This window comes from Pygocentrus nattereri, chromosome 7 (assembly GCF_015220715.1).
Source record: "Pygocentrus nattereri isolate fPygNat1 chromosome 7, fPygNat1.pri, whole genome shotgun sequence".
Classification (NCBI taxonomy): Eukaryota; Metazoa; Chordata; class Actinopteri; order Characiformes; family Serrasalmidae; genus Pygocentrus; species Pygocentrus nattereri.
The window spans coordinates 14,290,939-14,309,127 of record NC_051217.1 but is presented as its reverse complement, the minus strand read 5'-3'; the positions used below and the strand labels follow the sequence as shown (position 1 = coordinate 14,309,127).

The following is an 18,189-nucleotide window of genomic DNA, read 5'->3' as shown; positions in this document are numbered from 1 at the left end:
CACGGTATAACAAGGAGCAAAAAGTACAATCAATGCTACAATATATTGCCGCATTGATAGAATCATCATATATCATGGTAATGAGAACATACAGAACTACAGTATATCAGAATGACACCTAAAGATACTTCATTAGATGGTCTATTACATAGACAGATCCCGTGGACATTCTCTAACTGAGCCAACAGTACAGGATCATCTTATCACTTTCATTTAAATCTAATATATGTTATTGGACTGAATGCTTGCTGATATTGTCTCCCCTGGTGATACAAATAGAGCTCTGAGAGGGGAAAATAGCTCTGGTGTCATCTTGAGATATGAATTGAGTTGTTGCTACTTTCATTTCTTCATTTATCTATGATCAAAGAAAAAGAAAAAAAGGCATTTTGTGGACTTCCCTTGTGACTGAAACTCAAATATTACATGTTTTGGGGTAATATCCAAGCATACTGCAACTCTCTCTTAGAGACATTCATACTTGCTTGGTTTGATTTGCCTGCTGATTTTTAAAGGAATCTTGCACAAAATGACAATATGCAAAAGAAACTCATATTGAGGCAATAAATCTTATTTTACACTCTTGTAAGATTACTTGTCTTATATTTTTAGTCTCACTTAGACATATACCCTATTTACAATAAGAAATTAATGACTCAAAATAAGCACAAAGAGTCATTCATTGACTTGTAGACTTGGTATGAGGTTATGATGCTTAATGTGTCAATAGCATTTAGCCATTTTGGCCATTCATATAGATTATTTTTTTTAAATTAGTATTATTATTATTATTGAGTTTGCTTTATGATCACATCTCTGACTTTGGAGCCTAAGCTTTTTTGTTTGCACGAAAATAATTCCAAAAAGAGAAGAATAGTGTGTAGTAATCATAGCTTCCCTTGCTGATAGATGCTGAATATATTTCAATGGTTCTACTCTAGGTCTATAAGTTACTCAGTATTTGTATAGTTTTTTGACCCAGTATCTAGTACTGATGTTGTTTTTTGGGAAGGTACTTCTACTTAGACTTGAGTCAGTATTTTACTTCAGTATTAGTACTTTTACTTGAGAATGGGATTGGCTGCAGCTGCACTACCCACTTCTGATACTTCTAGTTAGCGACCCTGGCCCCTGACCAGGTTGAAACCAGATTGATGTTTGACTGTGTCAGTGGTGAGTCATGCAGGAAAGCAGACGAATCATTACCTTTGAACTGTTGTCTTTTTGGTCAACTCCAGTCAGTTACTGAGAAAGTGACCGTGTTTTACTTGACAGAATTTGACTGACATGAATAAAGGCTAACCATAAATCACTGTTTCTGTATGAAGATTACTACTGAAGTGCATGGAAATAGAACGTTTGATGCTTGTTTCATGTTTTGCAATTACTGTATTTTACTTTCAGACTAATTGTAAGCTATTTAGAATGACTTGTGATGTGAAGAACTCAGTATTACTGCTTATTTCATGAAATATTAGTAAGTAATATTTGCTTACACATTAAAAGATTGATTAATTAATAGTTAATTAATTTGTTAATTTACTTACTTGCCTACTTGTTTATTTGGCTAATATAAAAATCTTACTTTCAGTATTTCTTCTAGTTTTGTCTTAGACTTTTGAATTTGAATTTGCTGTACATTAGCTTTTTAACATTAAACCTCAATCAACTTTGTAAAGTTCTTCCTACTTTGTGTGTTATCGTTTGGCATGAGAGGGGCTGACATTTATAAATGCCTTTTCTTTTGCTTTAATGAGGAAAAAGGCTGGAGTGATTAGCAGGACAGAGCAATCTTTTGGGCCTGTGCCCCATGAACGCTCTAATGGATGCAAGTGTATCCCAGTGTTTCTGAAAATTGCCTTTGGAGCCGAGGTGCCCTGAACTGTCCCACGGCGACTCTTTACCCTTCCTCATACAGCCGAGCCCAAAAGGTCATTCTTTTGTCTGGCGGGGTCTGTCACATTGCTGTCCTTTCTCATATGTTTTATCAGTGCAGAGCCAAGCTCCAGTCAATACAGGTATCTCTGGGTAATGGAATGGGATTGATTTTTAATGTTTCCCTGCCCTTTGGAATGAAACAAAGACTCCTCTCACCATATTGGGAATCCATGTGACATAATTAAAACGTGTAGTCTGTGAATCGAGCAGCGTGGTGAGATGGACACTGTAGCACAGATTAATTGAAATAAAAGCTGTAATTCTAGACAGCGTAATATCTGGCTTGATTAACACTCAACTGTTGGGCAGTATTGCTGTATAAAAAAGAGAAGGTGTGTTCAGGCGTGTCAGTTAGCCGATCTCTTATCTCTGATCATTCCAGCATATTGAGCAGTGATTTGTTTGAAGACATTAGCGTGTGTAGAGTACTTCGCACGCTGTACTGCACTTGGCTTTCCACTGTGGTTGGTAATTTCTAAACGTCAGTCAACCTATTTTTCCCACTGATTGATTACCTTGGTGCAAATGCTTGTGATCTGTAAACACTGCTAGCTGGCCCTGTGTTTCTAATCTCGCTGCTTCTCAGCAATAGGGTGCAGTTTTAAAGGATTAGAGTATTTAAAGCCTGTATTTACTCCCACTTCCCATGTTTAAGGCTCACTGTGATATTCCTAAGCAGATTATTTAGAATTTGCTGTGGTTAATATTTACAAAATGCAGGGACAGAAGAAGCTTTAGTAATAACTCTATCCCATTAATACAGACACATAGCACTAGCTACACAGTAAGGAGGCTGAACAGTGTAACCTACTCCACTTTCCATGGGTTTGGATGGAAGATTTTGTGATGACTATTCTAAAGCCACTTTTTTCTGATGCATATACTGCCCTTAGATCCATAAGAATAAAGGGAAGCCATAAAAAGAACCATTTTTGGGTCCCTAAACAACCTTCAATGCATTGTTAGAGTCGGATTTTCAGAAATGAGATTTCTGAGTGTGAAGCACGAGACCTATGCCAAAAAGTGGCTATATAGTCTTCTTTTCTCCTTTAACATTGCAGTTTCTCAATGTTGCTGTTGCATTTACTTGATATGTAAACAAAACCAAAAATTCATAGACTTGTGTTATAGTGCATCCAACAATAATGGAGGCTCTGTCCATCTTTTAAAATAGTGGTCTACAAGCCCTGGTCTTGAGAGCTACTTTCCTGCGGAGTTTGGTTCCAACAACGATCTGCATTTCAATTACAATACCTACTCCAGCTAATCAACTTCAGAACTTCTTTAAAAGTCTTTGATTGGCTGAATCATATGCATAAATGTTAGGCAAAGGAGGGAGGGAGAATGTTAGATGAATGATACTAAACTCTGCAAGAAAGCAGATCTGCAGGACCAGGGTTGATGACTGCTGTTTTATACAGTGATAGAGAAGATGGTAGCACACAGAAACTTCTTTAATGCAATTTTATGGCCATTGTGGACAAGCACAATGCTCCTCTGGTAGCGCATGCAGATGAGTTTAAGGGCCCTATATATATATATATGAAACTAATGTGGAGTGAGGAGGCGGACGCATACGCTGAGATAATCGAGATTTATTAAGGGCAAATCCAGGGTCATGGTCAAGACAGTCCAGGGTCATAGAGCCAACACAGATAGATTGAGGGGCAGATATAACATAAACCAGAATAAACACCAACACAACAAACATCCAACAGAGACCGAGACATCAAATAAAGACCGGCAACCACAAGAGGCAAACACAGGGCTTAAATACACAGGGATAACCAGGGTCAGGTGAAAACAATCAGGGGCGGAGTAACCAAACAGGCAGCAGGACTAAAACCAAAACAAACGCACATGGAAGGCCAAAACAAAGGAGCACATGGAGTAGTGGGAGGAGCCAACCGTGACAGAAACAATGGGTCGCTCTCAGGAGCTCAGTGAATTCCAGCATGGTACCGTGATGGGATGCCACCTGTGCAGCAAGTCCAGTTATGAAATTTCCTCTCTACTAAATATTCCACAGTCAGCTGTCAGTAGTATTATAATAAAGTAGAAGAGATTGGGAATCACAGCAACTCAGCCACAAAGTGGTAGGCCACGTAAAATGACAGAGCAGAGTCAGTGGATGCCGAGGCGTATAGTGCACAGAGGTCGCCAACTTTCTGCAGAGTCAATCGCTACAGACCTCCAAACTTTATGTGGCCTTCAGATTAGCTCAAGAAGAGTATAGAGAGCTTCATGGAATGGATTTCCGTGGCCAAGCAGCGGCATCTAAGGCTTACATCACCAAGTGCAGTGCAAAGCATTGAATGCAGTGGTGTAAAGCACCACCACTGGACTCTAGAGCAGTGGAAACGTTTTCTCTGGAGTGACGAATCTAACTTTCTCGTCTGGCAATCCGATGGATGAGTCTGAGTTTGGCAGTTGCCAGGAGAACAGTACTTGTCTGACTGCATTGTGCCAAGTGTAAAGTTTGGTGGAGGGGGATAATGGTGTGGAGTTGTTTTTCAGGAGTTGGGCTCAGCCCCTTTATTCCAGTGAAAGGAACTCTTAATGCTTCAGCAGACCAAGTGATTTTGGACAATTTCTTGCTCCCAACTTTGTGGGAACAGTTTGGGAATGGCCCTTTCCTGTTCCAACATGACTGCACACCAGTGCACAAAGCAAGGTCTATAAATACATGAGTAAGCGAGTTTGGTGTGAAAGAACATGACTGGCCTGTACCTCAACCTGATAGAGCACCTTTGGGATGAATTGCAGCAAAGAAATACAGAGACTGTGAGCCAGCCCTTCTCGTCCAACATTAATGTCTGGCTTCACAAATGCGCTTCTGGATGAATGGTCAAAAACTCCCATAAACACATTTGTAACCCTTGTGGAAAGCCTTCCCAGAAGAGTTGAAGCTGTTATAGCTGCAAAGGGTGGGCCAACATCATATTAAACCCTATGGATTAAGAATGGGATGTCACTGAAGTTCATGTTTGTGAAGGCAGATGAGGGAATACTTTTCGCAATATAGTATATATACATATACATATATATATATATATACATTGAACAAAGTAGTCAGCATACAGCTTGTACTTGTATAGCAGTATGGATTTACTGTTCTCTGAAAATAACCCAACACACAGCCATTGATGTCTAAATGTCTAAATAGCTGGCAACACTCAGAACAGGTCTTGCCACGGTTGACCAAAGAAGTTGAGTCCACGTAATCAGCCTTATATCCAGAGGTTGGCTTCAAAAAATAGATGCATGAGTCCTGCCAGCATTGCTGCAGAGGTTGAAGAAGTGGGAGGTCAACCTGTAAGTGCTCAAATCATATGCCGCACTATGTATCAACTCGGTCTGCCTGGCCGTTATTCCCAGAAAGAAGCCTCATATGAAGTACTGTGACATTCTGAGGCCGAGCATGATCCCCTCCCTTCGGAAACTGCACCGCATGACAGTTTTCCAACATAATAATGAACCCAAACACACCTCCAAGATGACAACTGCCATGCTGAAGGCAAAGGTGATGGACTAGCCAAGTACATCTCCAGACTTAAACCCAATTGAGCGCCTGTGGAGCATCCTCAAGTGGAAGGTGGAGGAGCACAAGGTGTCTAACATCTACCAGCTGCGTAATGTCATCCTTGCATAATAAGCCTGGTCAGAGACAATCCAATTTCAGATTAATTTATTTAATGTATTTCATACAACCATTTTTTACACTGACACAAATCTTCTAAGAAGAAAAACATGATTTGAGGAGCAGTACATTCAATCATGAGGTTGAATCATGAGACAAAGAACAGTCCAAGCTCCAGCTACAAAATCCTATAATCTTAAATTCAGCCCGATTTTTCCCAGTGCAACCTTAGGCAAGATATTATAATATGAAAAGTGTGATAAAACATGAATCACAAAGTGGCTTTCTGAAGCAGAATAACATAATTTATCAGCTATATATCACAACACAAAAGCTAGGCAGCCTGCACTGAACTGGCTATGTTTATTAGATGACACACAGAGAGGAATAAAATGAATTTCAAGCATTAAATTAGTCTAAAAAACAAGTCCTTTCAGTCTGAGCTTCTGTGTTCATATTTTAGTGCTGGCAAGTCTAGCCACTCCTGGCTGTATTAATAAACCATCATCTCATCACACAAGGCCTCAGCTGGAGGGATAGCTTCACGTGTCTGCATTGAAACCAGGCCAAAACGCATGCATGGCAGAGGGAAGATCAGGTTGTCAGCTGCTGCACATTCACAGCCTTAAATTTCACATTTACTGCTTTCGTTATGGCACTGAAAATATTTGCATTTATATCACTGCTGATTTGTAAATAACAACAGGGTAATGTTGAGGGTTCTGTTTCGGTTCAAATTAATTGATGTTAAAAGTAATATAGAAATTTTGCACTAGAGAAGTGAACAATAATTAGCCTACTGCTAGGATAGAACTTAAATTACCACACATTGCAGCACCTTGAAAAGTCTCTGAAAGAAAAAGAGAGTGGTATTTATTGCTGTTGTAACTAAGCCGAATTAACTCACTCTGCTGTTCCCCAAAGGCAACACTGTGTTCTTCAACCAGTTCAATTTACCCGATATGACCTGAGCGTACTTGAGCTAGACCACCTTCTAATGTCTGAATAGCTCTAACATATGTTTTTGTTTTGTGACCTTTCTCAAACTGGGCACATCAATATAGCTATCAATATTTGATTTTTCTTTTTTTAACTTACATGTGGTGGAAAGACCAGCCAGATGGGGAAAAATGTAGCTAACAAAAATGGGTATTATATTACTGAAAGTCTATGGTATGAAAGGTATTATATTACTGAACTCACTTCAGGTACTTTTCAGGCCAAGCATATCAAACTGGAAAGAATTTTTAAGAATTTATCAGGCATATCAAGGGTACTGTATTGTATACAGCCTTAGGCCGTCTCAGTTGCACATGGCTTAAAGATGATAAAACATTAGAATAGATACAAATACATGCAGTAAAATAAGAACAGTTTCTTGTTTTCAAAATACATTATTAATGTCTTAGTTAGAAGAATACAGTTAGAAGAACACAAGTAATGGATGGTAACTGTTAGGCTATGCTATTCTAGTTGCGTCAATTTTAACACATTAAGAGCCACTGAGTGCTGCAGCCATTCGATCCCTGATAATGCTACAGCCGTTTATGGCCAGCAGTCCTAGAGAGCACACTTGGCCTCTCTCTAGGTGGATAGAATGGCCCTACCTCTCCCCCATCAGTAAGCGTGATGCTAGCCAGCACAGACATCTGTTAGCTAATGTAACAGAACTGGCGGTTAGTGTTCTCCTCCAAGTGTGTACAACTGTCCAATAATATTGCGTTAGCGGCAGTTAGAAAAGATGCAGTGGCTTACTTTACATGATTCGAAGGAAGCTTGTGTTTTGCCTTCAACCTCCTAGCACCAGTGGTATCATGTGACTGGGGGAGTTCTAACTAATAGGTGAAATTGGGTATAAGAAAATTAGAAAAGAAGGGGAAAAGTTGGAAAAAATCCCACAAAACAAATTTAACACATTACACAACTTTTAAAAGCTGTTTTAATTATGTTTTTGATTGTTTTTTAAATGATATTGTTTTCTTTGTTTAACCCTTTGATTAACACTCTGAAGCCCCGCTGCTCAAGCACTATCACTATGATCCTGTAGCCCTGCTGTTCAAATACAACATTTAAATGGCAGCTTCCATCAGCAGCTCCCTTAAAAAGTTAATCCCAGCCAGTACCATGCTGTGAATTTGTTCTTCATCTAAAGCACACTGATTACAAAATATCATTTACAAGCCTACAATATCATGCCTACAGTATCAGTAATGTTAGCAATGGACACTTTCAGACGACTATGCTGGACAGTACTATGAATAAGTACTATGAATACCCTGCAAACTTACAAAAACAACATCAAAGTGGACAGTTCCAGGTCCTCTCAAGATAAGACATAGCAGTATGAGAGCAGGAGGCCACAATCACAGAGGAGTCATGCAGGCGCTGTTGCTCTAACTGGATGCTGGTGATTAAAATGAGAAACTTTGTTCAGGTTCAAATTGAATTGTTGATGTTAGATATTTTATAGTTATGATAATCTATGTCAAAATGTGCTTTTATGTGCATATTGTGCACATTGTCAGTACTTGAAAAACGGCAGCAAAACCAACAAGAATAACAAAACCTTGTATTTTGTTTGTGACAGTATTTTAACCTGGGCTTTTTTCTGTTCCATACCAATCCTCAGAAAAACGACATATTATTATACATGCCATGTATCGTGAAAATGTCTTGACATATCATATTATATTTTTTGTAGGGTTTTAAAACCTATACTGGAAGATAATGTAATCAGTAATGGGCTCTACTGCTATAAACATTTTGGAAAGAAGGCTGTCTATCTGTACCAGGAGGAAAATCAATTTCTTTTCTTTTTTGTTTTCTTACCTTGAGTACATGATCATAGTAAATCAGCTACCTGAATTTTCCCAAACATGAAATAATGCACAAATTAGCATAACACTGAGAATAAAAAAGATCATTACTGAAGCCTTATTTATTTATTTATCCTTTTTTTTTTTTTGGCCAGATGATGTATGCTCCCCTTCCAACAAGCCCAATTTACACATTCCAAATGATGGCGTTTCACATGTAAATTATCATGCCAACTCGGCCTCTTGAAAGCAGGCGTGATGACTGAATCAGATCAGGCATTGTGCTTACAGAATATCATTATCCTGCACAAACTCCCATTCTGTTTTAATGTGAAGAGAAAGAGTACAGAGTGTTAGAACTGCTTATATATTTAGAATTATGCCAAGGTGCCAAGTAAAGCATGTTAGAGACTGTACATAAGAGAACAGCTGTGTTATGAGGTGGGAATAGTGAAGTGCAGCTGCAAAGGGGAAAATCAAAGGTTACATGCCAAAATCTTTATGTGTTTACTGAAGAGGAAGGGAGGTGCTTGTATGGATGAATGTCCTCTGCGTTATCGATTGTGGTTTAGAAGTGTAGGTTTCACCACAATTTGTTTTCATTAGCATTATGAAAGCCATACCTTCGTCACAATGACCATGAGAAGAATAGCTAGATGCTAGCGAGCTGCCAACTCCCTGCTGGACTATCTATCAGTAGTGAGGAAGGCTGGGATACGAGGGCTTGATGTAAACAAGACCACATGCTGCTCTGCTCATAACATGCAGCGGGGAGAGACACAAACTGAGCCGCCAGCAGAAACCAGCAACTCTGCCTCTATCACGTACATTTTATTTGCAGAAGTAGAGAAATATTGGAGTTTTCATCAAGTGCACTGCATCTTTCTCAACCTTTCTACTCGCTCTCTCTTTATTGCCTAGAGTTAACTCGTGATTGACATCACCAGGGCCTTTTTTTTCTTTTTTTTTTTTTTAGCAGTAAAGGCATATGGTTCCAAACAATTAGAAGATATTATGAGATCTGATGGCAGATGCTTGATGTTCACATTGTGCAGCAGGATGCATTTATCTTTTATAACAGGATTCCCTTCTCATTAAACTTAGTCCTTTATTTCTTTCACCATCTCCTTTCTAGATCTGAATACAAGGAACATTATAAAAGGCAACCTGCATGTCATGAATCCAGAGACAGAAAGCAAACCGAACCTTATGTGATTTGCATGAATAGCCCACATTAAGAAGACACACACAGGGATTATGTTATGATGAGCTCTGAGAATTTAACCTTACAGTGGAGGTTTTTTGTGTTGGCTTTTGGTTTTGTATTGGAAATTTAATCAGACAGAACAGTAGAAATGTGTCGGCTGTAGCCTTTAAAGCAGCATTACACAGTCAGCTAAGACCAAAGGGCTGTAATGGTGCTCCAGATGAGAAGTCATTGGCATTACCGTCTGGGCTAAAGCCCAGTCACACTCGATCTGATCTTTTGCCTCAGCTGCGTCCATCTGTATTGAGCTGTAACTCTGTTGCTGTGCTGGACTTATAAAACTCAGCAGTTTCTGATGTAAGACCAGAGCTCAGCACTTCTTGCCTTTTAGAGAGAATAAGTTTGATGCACCTGCTCATAGTTCTTTGTTATTTATAGTGTTTTACGTGGAATTATGCATTCTTTAATGTAGGCCCTTCTTGCATTGATGCAGCTTTACACATTCTTGTCATCATCTAAAAGAGTTTCATGAAGAGCCACCTGGGATGCTTGAAGAAGTTTCATATGCTGAGTACTTGTTGGCTGCTGGAAACTATTATCCACAACAGTATAGCCATGTATGTTTATTTATAGCAGAAATAACAGTGAGATTCTGTTGTAACTCCCATTAGGGTGAAGCAACCGGAACCAAAAAATACGCTACATACCTTGACGTATTTGTAATCGATTGCATTACATGCAATGCTGGAAGTGGTCTCCATTTTCTACCAGACACATTTCTAGGTGGCGCTCCATGTTCCTGAATGTTCCTTGCCTGAACGATGGCACCTACCCCATCACTCCGACACAGGTGCATCCCATCTTGTTCGAAGCTTTATATACCAAGGAGCGCAATGCACATTGTTTTGTTCATATTACTCTGTCCTAATTGCTTTGTCCTAGTGAGAGTTATTACAGAATATTTGGGGCCACTTTGGAGTGAATCCCCCTGTGTTTGTAACCTTTTATTGCAAAGCTTTCTTGTAAACTTTCAGAGGCACTGAATGCTTCAGATGCCTAGTTCCTCTCTCCTCTACTGTGAACAATCCCGACTTGGTAAATTTCTACAGAATAGAAAATATCACATAAGATCACTCTGAACTAATGTTTACACATGAATACATTTAACTATGCAGACATGTTGAAAGAAATATGGAATTCCTGTAATGGATTTATACATCTCCATACATAAATATATGTTAAAAATGTATTGCAGATGTTCTATATACAGTTTGCAATATGTGGATAACACATTGTTATAGGGCTATGCATCAGCTCTTTATGTTTGTTGTAGAAATACATTTCAGTTGTTCAAAGATGCACAATGTGACATTTTTGGTGTCTGTAAAGCCTGAAATAGTCACTTAGGAGTCAGAGGTCAGTATGTTGCTTAGGTCACAAATGCAAAATTGGCATTATACTGATGAAAATATGATGACAGTAGTAAGTAATTCACTTCCAAGTTTTGAATGAGTTCTCTTTTAAAACTCTTTCATCATGCTTGCAGTCATCTGATTCATTTGCTCAAAAAAGAGGTCTAAAGCACAACAGAAATCATAAGATGTTTTTTCCACACATTATGTACAATAACATACTTTTACCAGAGAGGCCACCAAATCCTCAAATCTTATGTAGCGTAGCTTTAAACCTAAGTATTTAGATTAAAATGTACTTATAAAAATCATTTCATCCAGTGTGACCAAGCTTTTGACTTGGTCTATAATCCGTAATGGTCTTTGGTCTGTGTGTATCAAGAAGAGGATGGTGGAGAGGATTTGTTTTTTTTTCTTCTGCCATCACTGTTACAGAGAAGGCGGCACTACCATTTACCCTGTCTCTTGCAGTCAAGTCAGCTCAGTTCATCAGAGAGGCCTCATAACTGAGGCACAGCAATGCCCTAATGGCCTTCAAACAATGCGACTCTAATCAGAATTATGCCATCCACCACAACAATGGAGCACGCTCAGCAGAACGCGATCATAAGCCTGTTTGTTTGACACCATGCTTCTCATTAGAACACTCTCCAGTGATCCTCCCCTGCCCTGGCTGAGAGCATGTCAAAGCAGCCAGAGCAGCCATGTCACAAGAGGTCACAACACAATTATATACCAGCGACAATAATGACCAATTTATGTCATATGCAGCACAACATAGCAGGTTCCATGGGCTAACCCGGTGATAGAGCTGTTTATATATTATCTGGCTTCTCATAGCTCTAACCCAGATGGGGCCGATGGGTAATGAATACGTTAAGTAGATGGGGTGTGATTTCCCTTTGTCTGTCTTTCTTTCTGGGTGCCTACTTGATCAGTTTCACTGCTGCCATGCCCTGTGAAGTTTATGAGCCGGATGCATACAGTATGATTTATTTATCCCCCAGGTGTTGCCTTTCTATCACTGATTTACTGTATATGCCACAGCTGTCGGGGCTGATGCAGTCCCTGACACAAAGCTCGGGTGGAAAAAGCAGAGGAGGACGAATTGGAAACGAGCCCATCGTTGACTATTTGACGGAATCCTTCATAACTTATTTATGATTTGTATTTGGGACGATGACAAAGGGAAAGCCTGGTATGCTCGATTGTTTTTGTACTCCGTGGAGTTCTGGGTGACTGTTTTTTCTTCCCTTAGCTTTTTTCACAGTGAATAGAGGCTTGATGTTCTGACAGCATATATGCGTATGAATATGTGTGCTTGTTGTTTGTTTGTCTGCTTTTGCTTTTTTGATTATAAAAAAGTTTCATGCCATAGTTTTGGAAACTCATTACAGTCTATATTGTGTATAGCCATCAATATAATAGCAATTACACAAATGTCACCAACCCCATGGCATCTTTCCATTAGCATTGCTCCTGCTGCTTAAGATTAGCAGTTAAGCCACAGGCCTAGTGGTTACCAGCTGTAAAAATAAATAAATAAATAAATAACACTTTAAAAATGCATTGAGTGTTTCTCTCTGCACTTCACTCAAGCCCTGAATGACCAAACCCTGACAAAATATTCTACCAGAGTACAACTTGACCGAGAGTACGGCTCATTCTGTCTCTCTGTAGCTGCAGCATCTCCAGGCAGCAAACCCATAACCTGACATACCAAATTGATTTGCCAAGGAGACCACAGACTTAAAAGAAGTAATCTTTCTGTTTCCTTTCTCTTCCTGTAGCTATGAAGTGCTGGAAAAGAAGCTGAAGGAGGTGTTCACAGAGAGGACAGGGATTTTGCGACAACTCTCGAAAACATCAAAGGAGCTGGACAGCATAAAGGGCAACCTGCAGGTAAGACTTCTTTCATAGTACAGGTGAAGGTCCTCAGAGATGGTAGAGCTGGGTCCAGCCTTTTTGTAGATTCACTGGATAAGATTATCAGGAAAATTCACCATCTCTAGAGTCGCGTCATGTTCTGTCATAACACCAAAGTAGACCCTCACAGTCAAGGCTTGGTGTCAGTGGGGATGCTAGGAGATGCCTTTCACACATTAAAAATTCCAAAAGTCACCTGCCTTTTTACAACTGCCACCCCCATTTCTGTTTCCCCTTTTTTTTTAGCTGGAAGCAGATTATTCAGAAAAGCAGAGGAAGATCAGGAGTTTTTGTGTTGGATGAGTTACTGGAGGCTGCCTCCTCAAATGTGAGCTAAAACTGCAGCTGGTATGCTGGATGCTGAGGAGGACTTGTCATCTTACATGAGGTCTTTTCTCCTCTTTGCGTAATGTGCCAACATGTTATATGTCAGAAAAAATATATTTCCACTATTTTTGGATCTAGCTAACATTAGCTAGAGTAGTTAGCCAAGTTAGCAATGAAGCCATGCTACATCTGCCTTCTTAAACACACCCTTGACACCGCTCACTTTCAAGCACTTGTATTTTGGTGTGACACAGTATCTGAGGGCCCAAAGATCACGTTGTCCCTTACATACAGAGATTTCTCCACATTCTCTGAATCTTTTAATGTTATTATGTACTGTAGGTGGTGAAAAGGCAAAATTTCTTTGCTATTTTATGTTGAGAAACATTATATTATTTTTATATTATATTATTTGTCCATGCAATCTTTCACAGAGTGGTGAACCCGTCCTCATGTTTACTTCTGAAAGACTCAGCCTCTCTGAGATGCCTTTTAATGCCCAGTCATGTAACTGACCTGTTTCCAATCAACCACCAGCATTACACAACTTTACCAGCCTTTTGTTGGAATGTGTTGTTGGCCTTAAATTGACAATGGGCAAATATTTTTCAAAAACAATGAAATCTCTCAGTTTCAACATCTGTTATGTTGTCTTTTTACTACTGTAGATTAAATATAATGTTCAAATGATTTGCACATCATTGCATTCATTTTTTATTTACATTTTGCACAGTGTCCCAACTTTTTTGGAAATGGAGTTGTGCATTCTCTGTGAATCGACTGTGATTAAATTCTTCTATTGTTCTCTTTTACAATAAGAAAAAGAGCCGGATGGACCTGATGAACTGATAAGGGAATTATGGGCCAATACCCTTATTCTCTTTTTTCTTTTTTGTTTATTTATTATTATTTTTTATGTGCATATTTGCTGATGCCAGTACATGAACACTGATAAAAATGTACAAATTGAGACCACATCCACATGTAAAGTAACATTGTGGAGACATACCATGTGCAATTTTGCAGAGTTACAAATGCAGTAAAATTTGTAAAATGCACATATTCTCATGTAATAACACCTGGGTTATTTTCATGAAACTCCCTCAAATATTTTAGTCTCATAAGCAACGGGTAGATATAATGATTACAGTAATTAAAGTGTCACTGTGCATCCCTAAGCTTTCGCTTCGTAGACTTTATTCTGCTGGAATGGAAACCTTTTTGAGTGCTTTGTTTGTTTATGATTTTTTTATTAAAAATAAAGTCTATGTTAGAAATAATCCAAGTTCAGCCATTTTTTATTGTTTCGGATTCTACAGTTAATCATCAAAATAGTCATTAAATCATTTGATTACTAATATAATTACTGATGACAGCCACATGATGATTGGATAGGCTGTCTAGAATGTTTTATATGTCAGCAGATGTCCAGGCCTCATTTTGTCCTGGTTTTATTGTAGTGGGGAAGGCAAAGTGCCAGTGACCTTTTCATGGCATCACTGAAATAGAAGCACTTTTTGTCCAGGTCACAAATGCTTTTCAGTTGAGGCACTGTGAAAGCAGACCTGTCATTTATTCCCATTATTCACTCAATGACCTTTCTCTGACTTTGATTCACGATTTACTGTGAAACATCACTCTGAATCTAAATAATAGCTCAGAATATATAAAAAAGTATCTTGAATAAAATACTGTTTTGAATAACATTTTGCTGTATATCTGTTGGCGTGCATTAAACCATATTGACATTGGCATTGGAAAGAGTGTTAAAAGGGGCTCTGCAGGCGTGTTTGTGTGAGGCTGCATAGTAATATCTCATCAAGTCTGCTCATTGTGTTATGACACGATGCTTGGCCTGTTCCCTATGCAGCGGGGTCTCTGGTGACTGTGTGTTGGACATTAGCTCTGTGGCTGGGTGTGATGCCTTTTCTCCTGGGACCTCTGCCAAACTGCCATATCCCCAAAGTCTGAGCTGGAGAATCCCCTTAGCAGTGGATTTGCTGTAAAACCACAATCAACAGTAACCTTTTTATACTGATCAATTATGTATATGTGACCTTTTTGGAGCAGCTTTCCAGTCCGTCCTGTTTATTTTTATAACGAGATCTCCCCAGAGTTGAGCTCATCATTATTAAACTTTGCCTGATGAAGCCTGTAATCTTGGCAGGGGTGGGCGTGAGGTTGAGCTACGAAGGTTCCTGGTGGTGGACTCCTGCCAGCTCGCCTTGCATGGACACTGGCATGCCAGTCTCAATCCAGCTCAACAACCTCACAGATGGTCTTCTAGTGACAAAGCTCTGCTGCCATTACTTCTCTCACACAGCAGGGTCAACTCACTGAGGCTGAGACTGATTGATAAGGAAGGCGAAGGCGACGGGGCAGTGCTGCATTTGTCTGCCGTGTACATTCGTTTTTTCTTCCCATCACTGGCTTTTGAAGGGCATTTAACTGTTTTCAAACTTTCAGAATCAGTGCAGTTTTAATGTACCCAAATGATGAAACAAATAATGAGGTATTTTAATTGAATGTCGTTCACATTAGTGGCTCATTAAAAAAAATTGAAAGCATCTCTTAAAGGGCCTATATTGTGGAACCACAGATTTTTAAAATGAACTTTTATTAATTGTGTAAAAATTCTTAACATTGCAAAACAGTCCATTTATGGAAATTAGAGCAAAAACAGCATTTTTATTTTATTAACTCATTGTTTTTGTGATGTCACAACAACATGCTTACAAACACTATATTGCCAAAAGTACTCACTCATCTGCCTTCACACGAAACATCCCATTCTTAATCCGTAGGGTTTAATATGATGTTGGGTTAGGGTTAGGAGTGTGTTTATGGGAATTTTTGACTGTTCTTCCAGAAGCACATTTGTGAGGTCAGACACTAATGTTGGACGAGAACGCCTGGCTCACAGTCTCTGCTCTAATTCATCCCAAAAGTGCTCTATCAGGTTGAGGTCAGGACTCTGTGCAGGTCAGTCAAGTTCTTCCACACAAAACTCGCGCATTCATGTCTTTATGGACCTTGCTTTGTGCACTGGTGCACTAGTGCACAGTTGTGTTGGAACAGGAAGGGACCGTCCCCAAACTGTTCCCACAAAGTTGGGAGCATGAAATTGCCTAAAATCACTTGGTCTGCTGAAGCATTAAGAGTTCCCTTCACTGGAACTAAGTGAAAAACAACCCCACACTAAAATCCCCCTCCACCAAACTTTACACTTGGCACAATGCAGTCAGAAAAGTACTATTTTCCTGGCAACTGCCAAACCCAGACTCGTCCATTGCTTGGTGATATAATGCTTAGATGTAGCTACTCGGCCGTGGACACTCATTCCATGGCGCTCTCTACACTGTTCTTGAGCTAATCTGAAGGCTACATGAAGTTTGGAGGTCTGTAGTGATTGACTCTGGCATTCTATCATGGTACCACACTGGAATTCACTGAGCTCATGAGAGCGAACCATTCTTTCACAAATGTTTGTAGAAGCAGTCTGCATGCCTTGGTGCTTGGTCTTGGTTTTATACACCTGTGGCCATGGAAGTGATTGGAACACCTGAATTCAATGATTTGGATGGGTGAGTGAATACTATTGGCAATATAGTGTATATTCACCTGTTCAGCCTATAGCAGTTTACCTCAGCCCATTCACACTGAAGTTATAAGGAGTTATCCAGCCCTGCTTTCTGAATGAGGCACAATACAAAACAGCCATTCAGAACAGAGATTATTTACATATATCAGTCAAATATCAGAGAGGCTAGAAAATGGTCATTTTTAAATGACATTATTGGTTCATGTCAGAAGAGCACCTCAGAAAATACACACAAACAAACACACACTCGCATACACACACATAAACACACACACATATTATTTAAGACACTTTTCCTTCTGTGTCGCTGGGGGTGCTGGAGTAGATCCCAGTGGTCATTAGATGGAAGGCAGAAAACACCATGGACAGGACATTAGTCCATTGCAGACCTCAGAAAGTATAAAATACAAAAATGTAAAATACAAAAAAGGTTATGGACTATTAAAACTCCCCTATAAATTGTTTTTATTTGTGTTAACAGAAATGCAAACAGAAGCAAAAACATATTCCGAAGCACTTTATTAGCCAAGTATGCCTTCATATTGGCCTTGCAATTGGATTTTTTTTTCTCCTCATAGTTTTCATGTGTACATGTTCAGAAAGGATTAAATGCTAGCAGATGGTTCAGCAAAATTGGTTTGATTATCAATGAGATTAATAGATTATTTAGTAAGACGCAAGATTATTTTGCAGTCTGTTAGCCCGCGCTCATCACTCAGCTTCAGTAAGTCTAAATGTGGAATTTATCACTGCTTTCATCATTTCCTTTCAGATGACTAAGAGAGACAATGAATCACTCTGTTTTTTTGATAGATGACAAAGAGGGAGTGACTTATGCTTTTGTCCTACCCGGGAGGCGACATTTCTCAGTGGTTTAGTAGTCAGTCAGCTTTAGAAATGAGAATCAGATTCTTTAGCATCACATCTGAACGTGCTATCTGCATTTGGCAGCCAAGACCAAGAATGAACAGCAAACATACAAATGTTCATAGTCATAAAGCATCTCTCACAGGGTCTTTCCTCTTTCTTTCCAGTCACTGAAGAATGATGACACTGTGCCCAAAAAGGACGTGCAGAGGATTCTGGAGCTCAGCCACAAACAGAGGTAGTATGACATCTCTCATATCTCATATCAACATAGGCATGTTGCGTGAATGCACTGTGATAGTTAAGTGCTTAAGACATAAAGGAAAGCAACAAGAGGTTCTAGACCAGTAGGATCATAACATATAGAATTTAAATAGACTCTTTGAAGTCTGCACCTCACACTTTATTTGTTTAATACCTAGAACTTAAGAGTCTGTAAAAGAAAGCATTACCAG

General features: G+C 39.3%; 1 protein-coding gene across 1 annotated transcript in view; it reads left to right on the top strand.

Moving 5' to 3' along the window:
- The window catches only part of luzp2 (leucine zipper protein 2), a 161,786-nt gene that overhangs the window by 88,415 nt on the left and 55,182 nt on the right, over window positions 1–18,189 (top strand). Inside the window, exons 2-3 of the mRNA XM_017707791.2 lie at window positions 12,804–12,915; window positions 17,902–17,972. Of these exons, the coding sequence (XP_017563280.1) occupies window positions 12,804–12,915; window positions 17,902–17,972 (183 nt within the window). The remainder of the gene's footprint in view (window positions 1–12,803; window positions 12,916–17,901; window positions 17,973–18,189) is intronic.